The sequence below is a fragment of the Strongylocentrotus purpuratus genome, unplaced genomic scaffold (genome assembly GCF_000002235.5).
Source record: "Strongylocentrotus purpuratus isolate Spur 01 unplaced genomic scaffold, Spur_5.0 spur5_scaffold_6, whole genome shotgun sequence".
Lineage (NCBI taxonomy): Eukaryota > Metazoa > Echinodermata > Echinoidea > Camarodonta > Strongylocentrotidae > Strongylocentrotus > Strongylocentrotus purpuratus.
The window spans coordinates 14,114,296-14,128,445 of record NW_022145612.1 but is presented as its reverse complement, the minus strand read 5'-3'; the positions used below and the strand labels follow the sequence as shown (position 1 = coordinate 14,128,445).

General features: G+C 37.9%; 1 protein-coding gene across 1 annotated transcript; it reads right to left on the bottom strand.

Annotated features, from left to right (window-relative positions):
* Window positions 1-602: 602 nt before the first annotated feature.
* Window positions 603-13,661, bottom strand: LOC577103 (dihydrolipoyl dehydrogenase, mitochondrial). Its single transcript, XM_031000334.1, has 12 exons — window positions 13,585-13,661; window positions 9,668-9,826; window positions 9,073-9,211; window positions 8,374-8,474; window positions 6,261-6,407; window positions 5,610-5,711; window positions 4,983-5,071; window positions 4,264-4,465; window positions 3,730-3,800; window positions 2,898-3,148; window positions 2,160-2,326; window positions 603-1,705 (listed from the first exon to the last, which is right to left on the bottom strand). Exons 1-12 carry the CDS (start codon window positions 13,630-13,632, stop codon window positions 1,640-1,642), a joined length of 1,542 nt encoding a protein of 513 aa, XP_030856194.1. The 5' UTR covers window positions 13,633-13,661; the 3' UTR covers window positions 603-1,639.
* Window positions 13,662-14,150: the final 489 nt, after the last annotated feature.

Here is a 14,150-nt window from a genome sequence, read left to right as displayed (position 1 = left end):
TTCATCAGTGATGTTTAATTCCTCAATGTCAATATTACTAGAACTTACATCTGTAAATTTGCAGTGATCTATTCAGGGATCGTGTTCTATGCTCAAAGGTGTATCCAAGAACTAGAAAATTAATGACAGTTTGTACCAGACCTCTGCATAATCTTGAAGGAATTTCATTTTTTACCCTCGGCCTTTCACATTGTATATTGACTAATCCTGATTAAAAAATAATTTCTTATTACTTTATTTTCTACAGGAAATAAAAACGTACACAAGCACATAAAGAAAGGTTCTTCACAAATAACTTACAGGATAATTTCAAATCTTTATTTTAAAATCTTTTCCAATAAAGCTGTCGGTTGGGTCACAACTCCCAACACCCGGCATAAAACAAATCTTAAAGGTCAACATAATTCCATACAATACATGTTCCAAATAATTCGTCATACTGTATTCTAATTTTATTTTATTCTCATTTATTGATATGAAATGGTTTTGAGCTACGTGCTGAGCTGGGACAAAAATAAAGAATGATACAATATTAAAATATATTATAGCACATGTAAAGCTACATGTTTACCACTTTACTCATGTATTTAAATCTTTGTAATGCAAAAAATAAAAATATATTTAAAAACTATTGTTGCAAATGACCCCACAGCACTTGTATGCACAAGGAGATCCGTATGAGGTTCGGATGTGAAGCAAAGAATCAATTCTACTTGTCCTAACTTACAAAGTTGCCTACACAAGTGATACAAGATGCTTCTACCATAACATATGTAGCCATACCCATGTATAAGTACAAACTAGGTAGATTTCTTAGCACTTCTTCAACATTGATGTAGTGGCAAAGGAAAGATGTGTTTCTATTTGTGTTTGGAATATGATCATCCCTCTAGTCTCTTCAAAACATATTTGACATTTCCCCTGTCATATATATTCCCTTAATTTATATCAAACATGTAAATAATTATTGATAAGAGGGAGAAGAGCAAAGCAATGTTTATCCCAACATAATTCCTTGGAAGAATCTCATCACCCTTTATTTATGGCATTTCGTGTACATTGCAGAGCACAAAAAGCAAAATGGTGGAGTGATTATATCCATAACATTTGAACTGCATGTAGTGATATATCAATACTCGTGCTGCTAACATTATGCATAAAGTGTCCTTGGACAACGTTTGTATAAGGGTATCATAAAGATAGCATTAAGTCATCACACCCAACCATTCTGTTGTATGGCTTGTTGTACACAGGTACACGTTACTCTTATTAGACAAGTTAAAGCATTACAAAGACATGCAATGAGTGTCTGCAATGCTACTAACTGAAAATCTAATAAACGGGCAAACCTCATTTCAGAGTTGGTAATATATCAAAGGGTGCAAATACCAGATTCTTGGAGAATACTCTGGGGTCCACCTGTGTGAGTATATCACCAATACCATGCTATCAAGCACGATTCAGGAGGATAATTCAATTCAACAACTTATCTGAACGTATATAAATATTTATCGAATAACACACATACATTACATCTTTCCTTCCCAAACCACTATGGATACTCACTGGGCAGCAAATACTTAAAACTATGTCATAGATAAAGATAATCACAAAAGAGCTATACCAACGAAGTGCATTATTAAAAGTTGATGGCTTTCCCACTGTACGCTGCCATGTTGGCTTCTCTGAATGCCTCAGATACAGTCTGCAAGAAAAAGATTGGGAGAAATATATCAATTTTGTCTAACCAGCATACCTTTAGTCTATAAGCTAACCACTGAATTTTTCAAATTCATATTTTGAGATAAATGAATAACGAAAGAAATCCATTGAAAGGGTCATAACTTTACATCTGATTGTGAGATGCTTTGATCATTACAACATCCACTTTTGAATATGTAGATGCAATTATGTTCAAGTGCGTAAACTAGATGGAATGGAGGCATAAAAAGGACGATATCATGATGAGCCATTGTACAACATAATCAACCATTCAGAAGGTTTTTTTTTATCACAATGCCACTGCTTAAACCATTAATCATCTGTATTTCACAAGGATCCTTTTGGAGGGCTCAGGCATACGTAACACCAAAAAAAAATAACTTGAATTTTAATGACAAGTTTATGCTACAAGAAGAGAAATAATATAGTTGACTTACCGGATGTGCATGGCAAACTCGAGCTACATCTTCACATGAAGCACCATATTCCATAGCTAATGCTGCTTCATTGATCATCTCGCCAGCCCCTGACCCGATGATGTGAGCTCCAAGAATTCTATCGGTAGCTGCATCACTCAGCATCTTCACTAACCCATCAGTATCGCCTGAGGAGGAATATGAGAATATGAATTATTGGATGACATCAAGCTCTATTTATTTCTATGCGCAGTATACTAATCAAGTCGGTAGTCAAAGGCAGAAGTGTGAGGTCACTGACTACATGTAGTCAGTGCATATCACATGTCCAAAGATGAATAAAGATGGTCTTTAAAATAGTAAAGTATTGGACTTGTTTGCAATATATTTGCATGATTTGAACAGAAAGACTAGCTTTTTCTGGCTAAGTTGCATCCGATACGAGCTAATGAACCATAGTTATTGCAAGGTAACATATGTCAAATGTTTAATATGCAATTTAAGGTGCAAACTGATTATGAAATCACCCTTTTGTAATCTATTTCTCCTTTATCTAAAGATGCATGGAAGAGATGCCAAGGGGCCCGAGATGCCTCTTTCAGGGAGATATGTGCACTTTACGAGTCAACATCATTGTCATCATCATCTTTTTATTTCAAATGCTCATACACCAATTCAATAAATTACTTGGAATTAAGAAAGACACTACATGCAAAATTACTCATATTAATTAGTTCTGCCTTAATATCAGTCTCTTACCATTGGTCTTAGCTCTGCTGTTGGCTGCAAAGGGGAACTTTCCCACTTTGTACTTGATTCCTTCTTCCTTCAGTTGTTCCTCAGTCTTGCCTACCCAGGCCACCTCAGGATGGGTGTAGATCACAGAGGGAACGCAGTTATAGTCAATGTGAACTGGCCCACCGGCCATTCCCTCCACAGCGATGATTCCCTCATCCTCGGCCTTGTGAGCAAGCATAGGCCCCTGGATGCAATCTCCAATGGCAAACACACTGAGGACAACATGGGGAGATATGTTTAGATCATTGTGTTAATATTGCACAGAATAGGCTGATATTAACATGTGCATTGAGACTGACATACAAGATTTTCATATCAAAGTCCAGTAATGGCTACTAGTAACTTTTGTACAAAGAGAACAATTTTCAGGAAAACGCTTGTCACAAGGATACTTCATAGTTTGTAGTTTGTCAGGATTCTGATAATGCATTTTCATGACAAGAATGCTGAATTTCACATTTTTTTTCTTAATTGTATTTGATTTCTTAAGTACAGATTCGCATCCTTACCCTTAAGTGAGGGTTTGGGTTACGTTATATTACATATGATATTAACGTGATACGACACATACGAGCAACCAGTCTATTAACTGGAAACATATTCTCTGAAAACTGTATCTTGGGTGATGTGATATTTCCTCCAGTTTCTCACACAAATTAATTCAAAGGATGCTTCAGTGGACATTTCTTACAATCAACCTAGATGTGTTCACCCTTTCTTTTTCCCAGTCTATACTCTGATGACTACACAATAAGCCTTTTATAAACTAAAGAATATGATGCACATTACTCACCTAGGTACGGATGTTGCAAAGCGGTTGTCTACAGGTATCCTCCCCCTCTCATCCAGGGAAATTCCAAGCTCCTGATATGAGAAGAGAAATGGCAAGACTTATCATCTTTATTGAAAGCACTCAAAGAAAGAGGAACTGACAGAGACTTTGAATAGAAAATTAAGATAGAAATCATGATTTCTTCAGGTTTGACTGTGAAGAGAAAAAAAAATCTACATTGAAAATACTATGGAGAGCAAGATAAGCGATAAAAACAAACACATAGTGAATTTAATATTTCTTCTTACAATTCTGTATAATCAGACAACTGTTGTCACTTTTGTTTAAGTATGCCAATTGGACAAAAGAAACAAAGAAAATACGAACCACCCAAAACAAACAAATTCTATCAGAGTAAACGTCAAATGCATCTTTTAATAATCTAAAATAAAATGTCCTAAAATTCATGCAATTCAATTATGGTAAATTTCTGATTAAACTATTATCAAGCAGTAAAGTGAGATTATGCTGGCCTTGTGTCTGTTAACAACCCACCTCTAAGCCTAGATTATTTGTGTATGGCCTGCGTCCGACGCACACCAGTAGCGTGTCACACTGAAGATCTTCTTTCTTGTTGGGATCTTTAACTGATTCTACAGACACGCTGATGTCATCTCCTGTCCTCGTAGCTCCGGTCACCTTGGTGTTCAGCTTGAACTTGATGCCTTGCTTGGTGAGAATCCTCTGGAAGTTCTTGCTGCAATGAAAAGACCATATATTTCAATATATCAGCTTTCTGTATACTTTGAGTGAGATAGAGCAAGCAATGAGGGGCATGTATGACACATGCTCTAGCGAAAAGTGCTATGCAGTCTTCAACTATATCTATTACAATGTGAGCCCAAATATATATGTTTGGTATAAACCTTTTTTCTTTGACAGAGTAAAGATAGGATCAAATTTAGCAGGAGCATATGTTTTACCAGCCAGCCACTGAGGAAGTACTATTAAGACCTGAAGTAAAACAGTCACTATATAACAATCTTTAAACCAAGCAGTTGTGATTCTTCAGAAGCTTGAAACACTAAGGAAGTTTAAGGAATCTGGCAATGACGGGATACTTCTGAGGGGGAGAGGATTAAAGGAAGAAGAATACTTTGGATAGATAGTGTGACATAATAGCCTGAAGGGCCAGGGGGTGAAATCAATATAAAGAATTCCGCTGTTATCATTCCATACAAAGAAAAAGACCAATTTGAGATGGAACTACTTACGCCATCTCCATATCGATGCCCACACCACCTATGTGACCGAGGAACTCAACGGCTGTGACCTTGGCTCCAAGACGCTGCCATACAGAACCCTTATGATGGAAGAGAAACAAGAACACACATAATTATACAAGAAATGGAGAGAATGGAAGTACAGTTTCATAGGAATAATCACCCCATACATGTATAGTGTTGGTAAAGGTAGATTGACGCATTTTATGACAAAAAGGCTTATGAAGTATTGGGAGTCAATAATAAAAAGAGAAGAGAAAGAGAGAGAAGAGGGGGAGGAGAGTGAGAGACGGAGAGAGACACAGAGAGAGAGAGAGAGAGAGAGAGGGGGAGGGGGGAGGGGAGATATAGATGTACTTTTTACTAGGACAAAAGCACACTCATGCTCCTAAATTGGTCAGTTGGTTAGCAGAAACCCTTTTCCTCATTTTCTGCCACATCTTGGGCTATACCATGAGCATGACGTATTTCAGAAGTCACGGCACTAAATATGAAGCTAATGAAAGCATTCCTACACTCCAATAACATACCAAATATTGCTATTGGTACATTTTATTTTACTACAGGCTTTGATGTAACAAGAGTATCCCCAGTAATGGGAGGGTCCTGGGTCCTTACCAACTCTAAGCCAATGACACCTCCTCCAATAAGCACCATGTGATCAGGGACTCTCTCTAAAGACAAGGCTCCTGTAGATGACACTACAGTCTTCTCATCAACCTTTCAAATAAAAATAATGGATAGTTGTCATTACATTAAGTTCAGTGAGACAGAAACAAAAACTGAATGGAGGACAAATTCAAGTGAAGAAAGGGAGCAAGATTTGACATCCATGTGTGCAAACAAAAATTAAAACAGTTTTTCAATGATGAAAGATATTTCTATAAATATCAAAATGTGGTCAATTGCAGGAAAACTTATGGAATATGGGCTGTTTTACTTGGAGTTATATATATGTACATATAATATATATCTTTTAATCTGCTTTTCAAATGACATACTAACCACCTGCATATAATATATGTATGTAAAGGGGGGGAACAAAATCAGTACAACATTTAAACTTATGTATGCATTTGTTGTATTCCAAAATCAAGGCTCAATTTACAGGAATTATGGAGATTTTTTTTAGCAACAATTCCTTTGAAACAATCAAAGTACCGTATGTATTTGGTATGAATAAATACATTCTTTACATTAGCAAGATGACATCTTATAAGAGAATCTTAAAAGCATGAAGAAGCATTCATATGTGGTGGAAGTACATACCTCAATACCAGGGAATGGCGTGACCTCTGAACCTGTTGCTATGAGGATGTTCTTAGTCTTGACCACTTCTTTGATCTTACCATCAGGATGTAGGACAGCGACCTCATTAGGTCCCATGACCTTACCATGTCCTTGAATCCTGGTCACCTAGATATGGGGGAAAGACAATATGACCATGAACAATAGAGAGGAAGGTTGAGGGGGAAAGGGAGGGGGAGAGGGAGGGGGAAAGGGAGGGGAAGAGGGAGGGGGAGGGAGGAGAGGGGGGGAGAGGGAGGGGGAGAGGGAGGGGGAGAGGGAGGGGGAGAGGGAGGGGGAGGGAGGGGAGGGGGAGGGGGAGAGGGAGGGGGAGAGGGAGGAAAGGCAGAGGGAAGGAGAGGGACAGAGGTAGTGGAAAGAGAGAGAGAGGAGGAAGATAGATGGAGGAAGGAGGGGAAAAGGTATTGAGAGGGAGAGAGAGAGAGAGAGAGAAAGTTAGAGTGGAAGAGAGAGAGAGAGAGCAGATCAGAAAAAGAGAAAAACATTACATTTCTTTGTGAAGGGTCAATAGGGAGTTCTTATTATTTACATTTTATGGCCCTGCTGCACCAATGGGTAACAATCACTATACTTTGGAACATAAGGAATATCTGTTGACATCAATAGACTTCATAAATTAAATGTTCAAAATATAATTACACATAATTGCTTTCACTATGGTAATTATATATAAACCATAAACAGTTACCCGGTATACATGATAGTATGAAGTCTCCCCTTTCATGGCCTAGGTGCTACTTTTGCAGAAGAAACTAGATGGAATTTTGACTGCGCGCAGTCGAAAATGATGCCTCCGCCATAGAGCAATTTAAACAAGTTTGGAGTTTAAATCTCCAGTGGTTCTTGAGATATCATGATAACAATCTCAATGTATGGCATTTCGTAAGTTGACCTCTGTGACCCTTGACCTTTGACCTACGTGCTCCAAAATCTAATCAGATTGTCTTCCTATGGTGATACACACTATCATTAAGTTTGAAGTTTAAATCTCCAGTGGTTCTTGAGATATTATGATATGGTGATACATACTATCATTAAGTTTGAAGTGAAAATTCTCCAGTGGTTCTTGAGATATCGCAATAACGATCTCAATGTATAGAATTTCATAAGTTGACCTCTGTGACCCTTGACCTTTGACCTACGTGCTCCAAAATCTAATCAGATCGTCTTCCTATGGTGATACATACTATCCTTAAGTTTGAAGTTTAAATCTCAAATGGTTCTTGAGATATCATGATAACAATCTCAATGTATGGAATTTCATAAGTTGACCTCTGTGACCCTTGACCTTTGACCTACGTGCTCCAAAATCTAATCAGATTGTTTTCCTATAGTGATACACACTATCACTAAGTTTGAAGTTTAAATCTCCAGTGGTTCTTGAGATATCATGATAACAATCTCAATGTATGGAATTTCATAAGTTGACCTCTGTGACCCTTGACCTTTGACATACGTGCTCCAAAATCTAATCAGATTGTTTTCCTATAGTGATACACACTATCACTAAGTTTGAAGTTTAAATCTCCTGTGGTTCTTGAGATATCATGATAACAATCTCAATGTATGGAACTTCATAAGTTGACCTCTGTGACCCTTGACCTTTGACATACGTGCTCCAAAATCTAATCAGATCGTCTTCCTATGGTGATACATACTATCCTTAAGTTTGAAGTTCAAATCTCAAATGGTTCTTGAAATATCGCGCTAACAAACTCAATACAAGGAATTTCATAAGTTGACCTCTGTGACCTGTGACCTTTGACCTACGTACTCCAAAATCTAATCAGATCGTCTTCCTATGGTGATAAATACTATTTCCGAGTCTTAAGTTTAAATCTTAAATGGTTCTTGAGATATTGTGATAACGGTCAAACGGGACGGACGTACGGACGGACAACCCGAAAACATGATGCCTCCGGCACCACCTTCGGTGGCGGAGGCATAAAAAACAATGGATTGATCAATTATGAGAGCTGAATAAAATATTCTGTTAACCTGTCATTTTTTAGGGGAAATTCACCTTTGCTTTCAGATGAAATATATTTGTTAAATGGTAACAAATTTTACTTACTGAGTTCTGTTTGAAGAGGTGCGCAACGCCATTTGTCAGTCCCTTCACTGCATCTGATTTCTGGCCCATCATCTTTGGCAAATTTAGTTTAATGTCACCAACTAAACAAATGGATATATAATAGAAATATCACTGATCAGAATAATATGATATCACGCTGAAGTTTCATATAATATGTATAATATGTATTAATAAGATAAGATAAGATCATCAAGCTTATACTGAAGATGACTAGGACTTCATGATAACTGTTGTAGCATCTCAGAAACTTGTCATAAGTCCATGTTCTTCAACATCCAATTGAAACAATGCTATAAAGTTAATTTTTATCTCATTAGGATGTCAGAAGTTTTGGACTTATGACCATTGCAAGGGATGTTGCCCCAAATTCTTCAACTTGCTGAATTATCTAATTTCTAACTTTCAAAGAGTAACTTACTCATGTAGTTATGCTTCATGCTACATGCTTCATGCTACATGTCTTCTTCTTAATTCCTCCTGCACATTGTATAAAAGTATTATCTATTTAATCTCATAATCATTAATCAACCATATCAGAAAATCTATTTCCCGGAAAACATGTTTATCAGTGGGACTACACTTAACCAATTGAATACTAATTCTCTCATTCCCATAGGTTTAATACAGGGATCGCTTGGTTCCCATGGGCAATGGGTTAAAGATGATTGTATCACATACCATCAATGCCTCTGCTCTTGAAGTCCTTTGATGCAGCCATGTGGTAGAGATGGGAGTTATTAAGAAGAGCCTTGGATGGGATGCAACCCACGTTGAGGCAGGTACCTCCTAAGGTATCATTCTTTTCTACACATGTGGTCTGGGAAAGACAGAAAAATTCATTTGTCCATTATAATTTTTTGGGTAATAGCTTGATTCAATTTATCGTATCTGTTTATAAAGCAGACAAACATTCCGAATAAGTATAACAGATCGAAATGTGGTAGAACATATTCATGGGAAAGAGTCATCGTATGGCAAATGAAAGGTATTTGTTTATTTTGATTCCAAGGAAGTAACAAGTTTTAAGTAGTAATGAAAACAATTGACATTTAAATGATAATTTTCCTTTGTATTTGGTGTCATATAATCTATAGATGTGCCACTTTAATAAGTCATGACATACATGACTACTAAAATAATTGATACCTTCTGGTATGTATGGGACAAAGTAAGTTTTCTCTGAATTACTCAAGATCCCTCACATACCGAGTGAGAGTGCCTGATGATGTAACTATCTCTCCTCCACTAGCTAGTAGCTACATTCTGGCCATACCTTTAATCCCAGCTGTGCAGCTTTGATAGCAGCTACATAGCCCCCTGGTCCAGACCCAATGACCACCAAGTCCTGTTCCTCTACGGAAGCCATGTGCCGCCTCTGACCCCTCCACAGCGCTGATGTGCTACATCTGGACAGCTTGTGAACATGGTTGACCTATTAAATGACACACAAACATACATAAAATATTGAATTGCAGAATACCAAATGAAGAAAAAAAAGAATAAAAATATTGCAGAACTTGCACTTACAGGTATCCAGCGCTCAAGGGCCCCCTAAATGGTAATCCATTTTCTTTGTTTTTCTCTCCTTTTTTTTTAACAGGGGCTCTCTGCATAAAGACCTAAATTCAATCCAGACCCTATTAGTAAACAACCTAGAAAAAAAAATTGAGGGCTGCTTGCAAAGGAAATGATTGAGATACCAATTTATGTTTCATCTATAATTATGGTAATCTGATGCACTACCAGACTTTTTCTAAAATCTCCCTGAATATCTTTGGAATTAAGGATTATGCATTAAAAAAATAATCAACACAGTTTGAGTTGGCTGCTAATGCTATGTGCTATGTCAATGTCCATTGCAACAAGCAAAAACCTGGACATTAGCACATCAGGGTACAATGGAATATTAATGCGTGATCCATTCATATAAATTTTATTTACTTGCCCATTTTACCAATACACATGTATGGAAGTAATGCAACAATGGTACTGAGCTAAAAAAAAAAATAATGGTGTGACTGATTACGAGAATATTCGCTTTATCTTGCTAGGATCAATATGATCATAGCCAGGGTTTGTGTTCAATTGAGAGTCCACCGTCCTCTGGTAAAAGTCTGGTTTAAGTGAGATGATTGAAGGTGAACATGAGTAGCCTAGAACTAGAAGGCTCTCTGGAAGAATAAAAAGCTAAATTTACTCTCCAGAGAGCTTGGCGCACAATGGCAGTTTACAAGAGCTTTATAAAAAGGTGTAGAGTTTGAAATGATTTACTTTGAAAGATTTTTTATTTTCATTTTTACCTTTCTTCACTGTCTTTTTTCAATTGAGGAAGGAAATGTTCTTCTGCTACAAGTAATTTGAAATGAAAGAAGTTGGATAATGGCATATTGATTTTCCAGATGACCAAAGGATTTCTTAGATGATGCCCCCTGCTATGTAGGCAAGTAATGCAACATAGAAAAACTCCCAGGCTCTCTAGATCTAGTGTTTACTATTTACTCTTTCACAGAGCTTTCCAGTTCCAGGCCAAAAGTGAACTTCAGGTTGAAATATTCATACAGAATCATTGATCGATGATCAGTCATCAGTCAGTCCCAGAATGAAGTAAACCATAGGCATACAATGTAGTACCATACAATTATCGACTTTACTGTAGAATACCCCACCAATAGTGCATTTTGTACATAGATTATCAAAGCATAAAGCTTAAAGTTCAGGGTTAGCCTTTGTTTAGCTTTAGGAATAGGTCTAGCCTAGTACTATAGGGTCAGTATAAACTTTGAGTTAGGGAAAAGTTGAGAAAATTATGACGAACAACTGACAATAACATGCATTTTCAACTCGATGTCAATGCAATGCCTATGTCAATTTGGTGGACGAATTTAAATAGTCCTAAAGCCAAGGCAAAGCTACGCACATGTATAAAACGAATACTAATCTCTATTATTAAGCAGACTTTCAACCTTATTTGTAACTGATACTTCACCCCAAATACTGATATTTCACCCCAAAAATAAAGGAAAATTACTCATTCCTCGATCTTCTTAGTTTACTTCTTACTTAGTTAGGTCTACTTAATCTTAGGTCTAGATCTAGACGGAAGACCCTCCTTCTAGTTAGTTTTACTATCTTACTTAGTACTCTCAGCAAACCTCACTGCATGAGATCTTCGTTGCTCAGTCACATCAGAAGTTGGCGCTTGTTCAGAAACCTATCCAAAATTTGACCCGTAAATCCGGCCTGGAGATACCCTACTAACACATTCCCAAAATGAAGTAAATATTCATTAAATGTCCAAATAAAGATCATGAGTTAAAAATTGTTATGTTTATTACCTGTTTCATGTCAACTTTCTTATTATTTTTGGAGTATTTTTCAGAAAAACATTGATATTAGTAGACCCTAGACACTTTTTCACAGGTTTCACGGCAAACTGCTGCACAATACAAGTGCAAACAGACGGTGGGTTGCGGACGGGAATGTGCCTGTGTGAATGTGTAATGTCTCAGATCCTCATTATGGTAGATAAATTTACACAGACGCGAGTGCGCCCGCAACCCACCATCGGTATGCACTTGTATTGTGCAGCAGTTTGCCGTGAAACCTGTGAAAAAGTGTCTAGACTCTAGAGTCTCCGGTTTGCGGCATCGCCCGGTTTGCGGCCAGGGGTATTTGTTTTAAAAATAAAATGAATATGACTCGATAATAATCATTGAAACCTACCGTGGATTCCACGGTAAGTTCTGCTTTGCCGAAAACGTCCGTAGCAGGTGCTCCTGTCGGTACGGAGTATCCGTCAGCGATGTCGGAAATCTACGGCACCAGTCGCCGATGAAAATTCCAGCAGGTGCTAACTTTTAAGTTAAGAGATCGAGGCATGACTAGATCAATATTGTAGCTCTATTTGTCCGATATTTGTCCGATTGGAGGTGAAATTTGATGTTTTTGTGGAAGTATGATGGCTGTGGTCCGTCTCCTATCGCAGATATTTTGATTGTGCCACCGCATGGCCAGTTGCATGGGGTGGCCGCAAACCGGCACGTAATTACGTGTTTTTTCTGGTTTGCGGCGGGGGGTGTTAATACACGCATAACATGCGGGATCGTGTATGATGGTATGTGTGCTGATGTGTGTACCCGCTATGACACGATAGTTTCTAGTAGTACTTACCCCCGGATGGGATGATCCATTCGAGGAAAAGGTGAAATTGTTTAAAACTTGACAAATTTACCGTAGCAACAGATAAACATGAGAATTTGGGTTACCCGTAGTAATTTGGTACATGCTTTCATCGTGACGTAGCGCATAAAGCTTTGTGACGTACGCGTGCCGCAAACCGGTAATGCGTGCCCGCAAACCGGGGAACTCGAAGCATTTCGAAACGTGGTCAATGCTGACCACGCTGTGGGTCAGTTAGGTTATTTGTGACTTCTATTTAATAAGTAAGTATATGGACTCTTTATTGAGGGTATTGAAGTATTCTGTGAGTATTCCAATAAAAATAGAATCGGCAGTTCCCGCCGATCGGCCGCAGACCAGAGCCACTACTCTATAGGGTCTAGATCTACTAATATCAATGTTTTTCCGAAAAATAACAAGAAAATTGACACGAAACAGGTAATAAACATAACAACTTTTAATTAATGATCTTTATTTGGACATTTAATGAATATTTACTCCATTTTGGGTATGTTTAAGTAGGGTAGATCTCCAGGCCGGATTTACGGGTCAAATTTTGGATAGACTTTCTAGGCCTAGGTTTCTGAACAAGTGCCCAGAAGTTTGGTCACTTTCACTTTGTTGCATTGATTTGCAAGGTGCATAGCTTAAATACCTGCGTAGCTTTAGATCCCTCTAGCCTACCAAGTTATTACACGACCGGCTCGATGAGTCTGAATTAGAGCTCGAATCGCCAGATTTATGACCGTTTCTTCATTTGCACGTCAAATGCAGCCTGAGCTAGCTGCCTGAGCTGCGCCTGGATCATTCGTGATCTCAATACCATACCGGCATAAATAATGAATAGGGCCTAGCCTATGCAATAATTGAAGCAGCCGACATCATCATCCTGTACCAACAAAGTATACCAAATTGTACTCATTCTGAATGACGCTAATAAACATGCACTAAACCTTAATGAAGTTGTTGAAGCTTTTTCGAAATAACATTGTCTGAAATGAGAGAACTTACAGTGGAAAGACAGCGTCCAGCTCGGTTTGCGACAGGTAAGAGCGACATCTTGTTAAGCAACCCTTTACATGTACAGATTCTGCCGATAGATGGCGCAAAAGCATAGCCGTTTTTCGTCAGCATAATATTGCCAGGGTCATGCCTTCAAAATACCATTTGGATCTTTTTCTATTTTGTTTATTTATTTGTTTCCTTCTTTCTTTTCGTTTGGAGAGGAGATTTTCGTTGGATTTCTATCTTAGGGAAAGAGAAAAAAAATAAAAAAGGAAAACATTGGGATAAACAGAAGAAGGCAAAAAGAAAGAAAGATACTGGAAAAGGCGAAAAAGGGATAGTCGGTGTAAATATAAGTTTTTTGTGCGAAAGCTGTTCTCTTTTGATAAGGGTGAAATTGGTTCGATATTCGATTGTCTATAATTATAGCCCGGCCCCCCCCCCCACTCAGAGGTCGGAATGACCGCATGCGTGTTGCCAAAATGTCCGGTAAAGGGGTACTTTTCGTGCGACAAAGTCCGGCCCGAGAATTGTAAAAAAAAAGGGGTGTATTTGACTTTTCACCCGGAGAT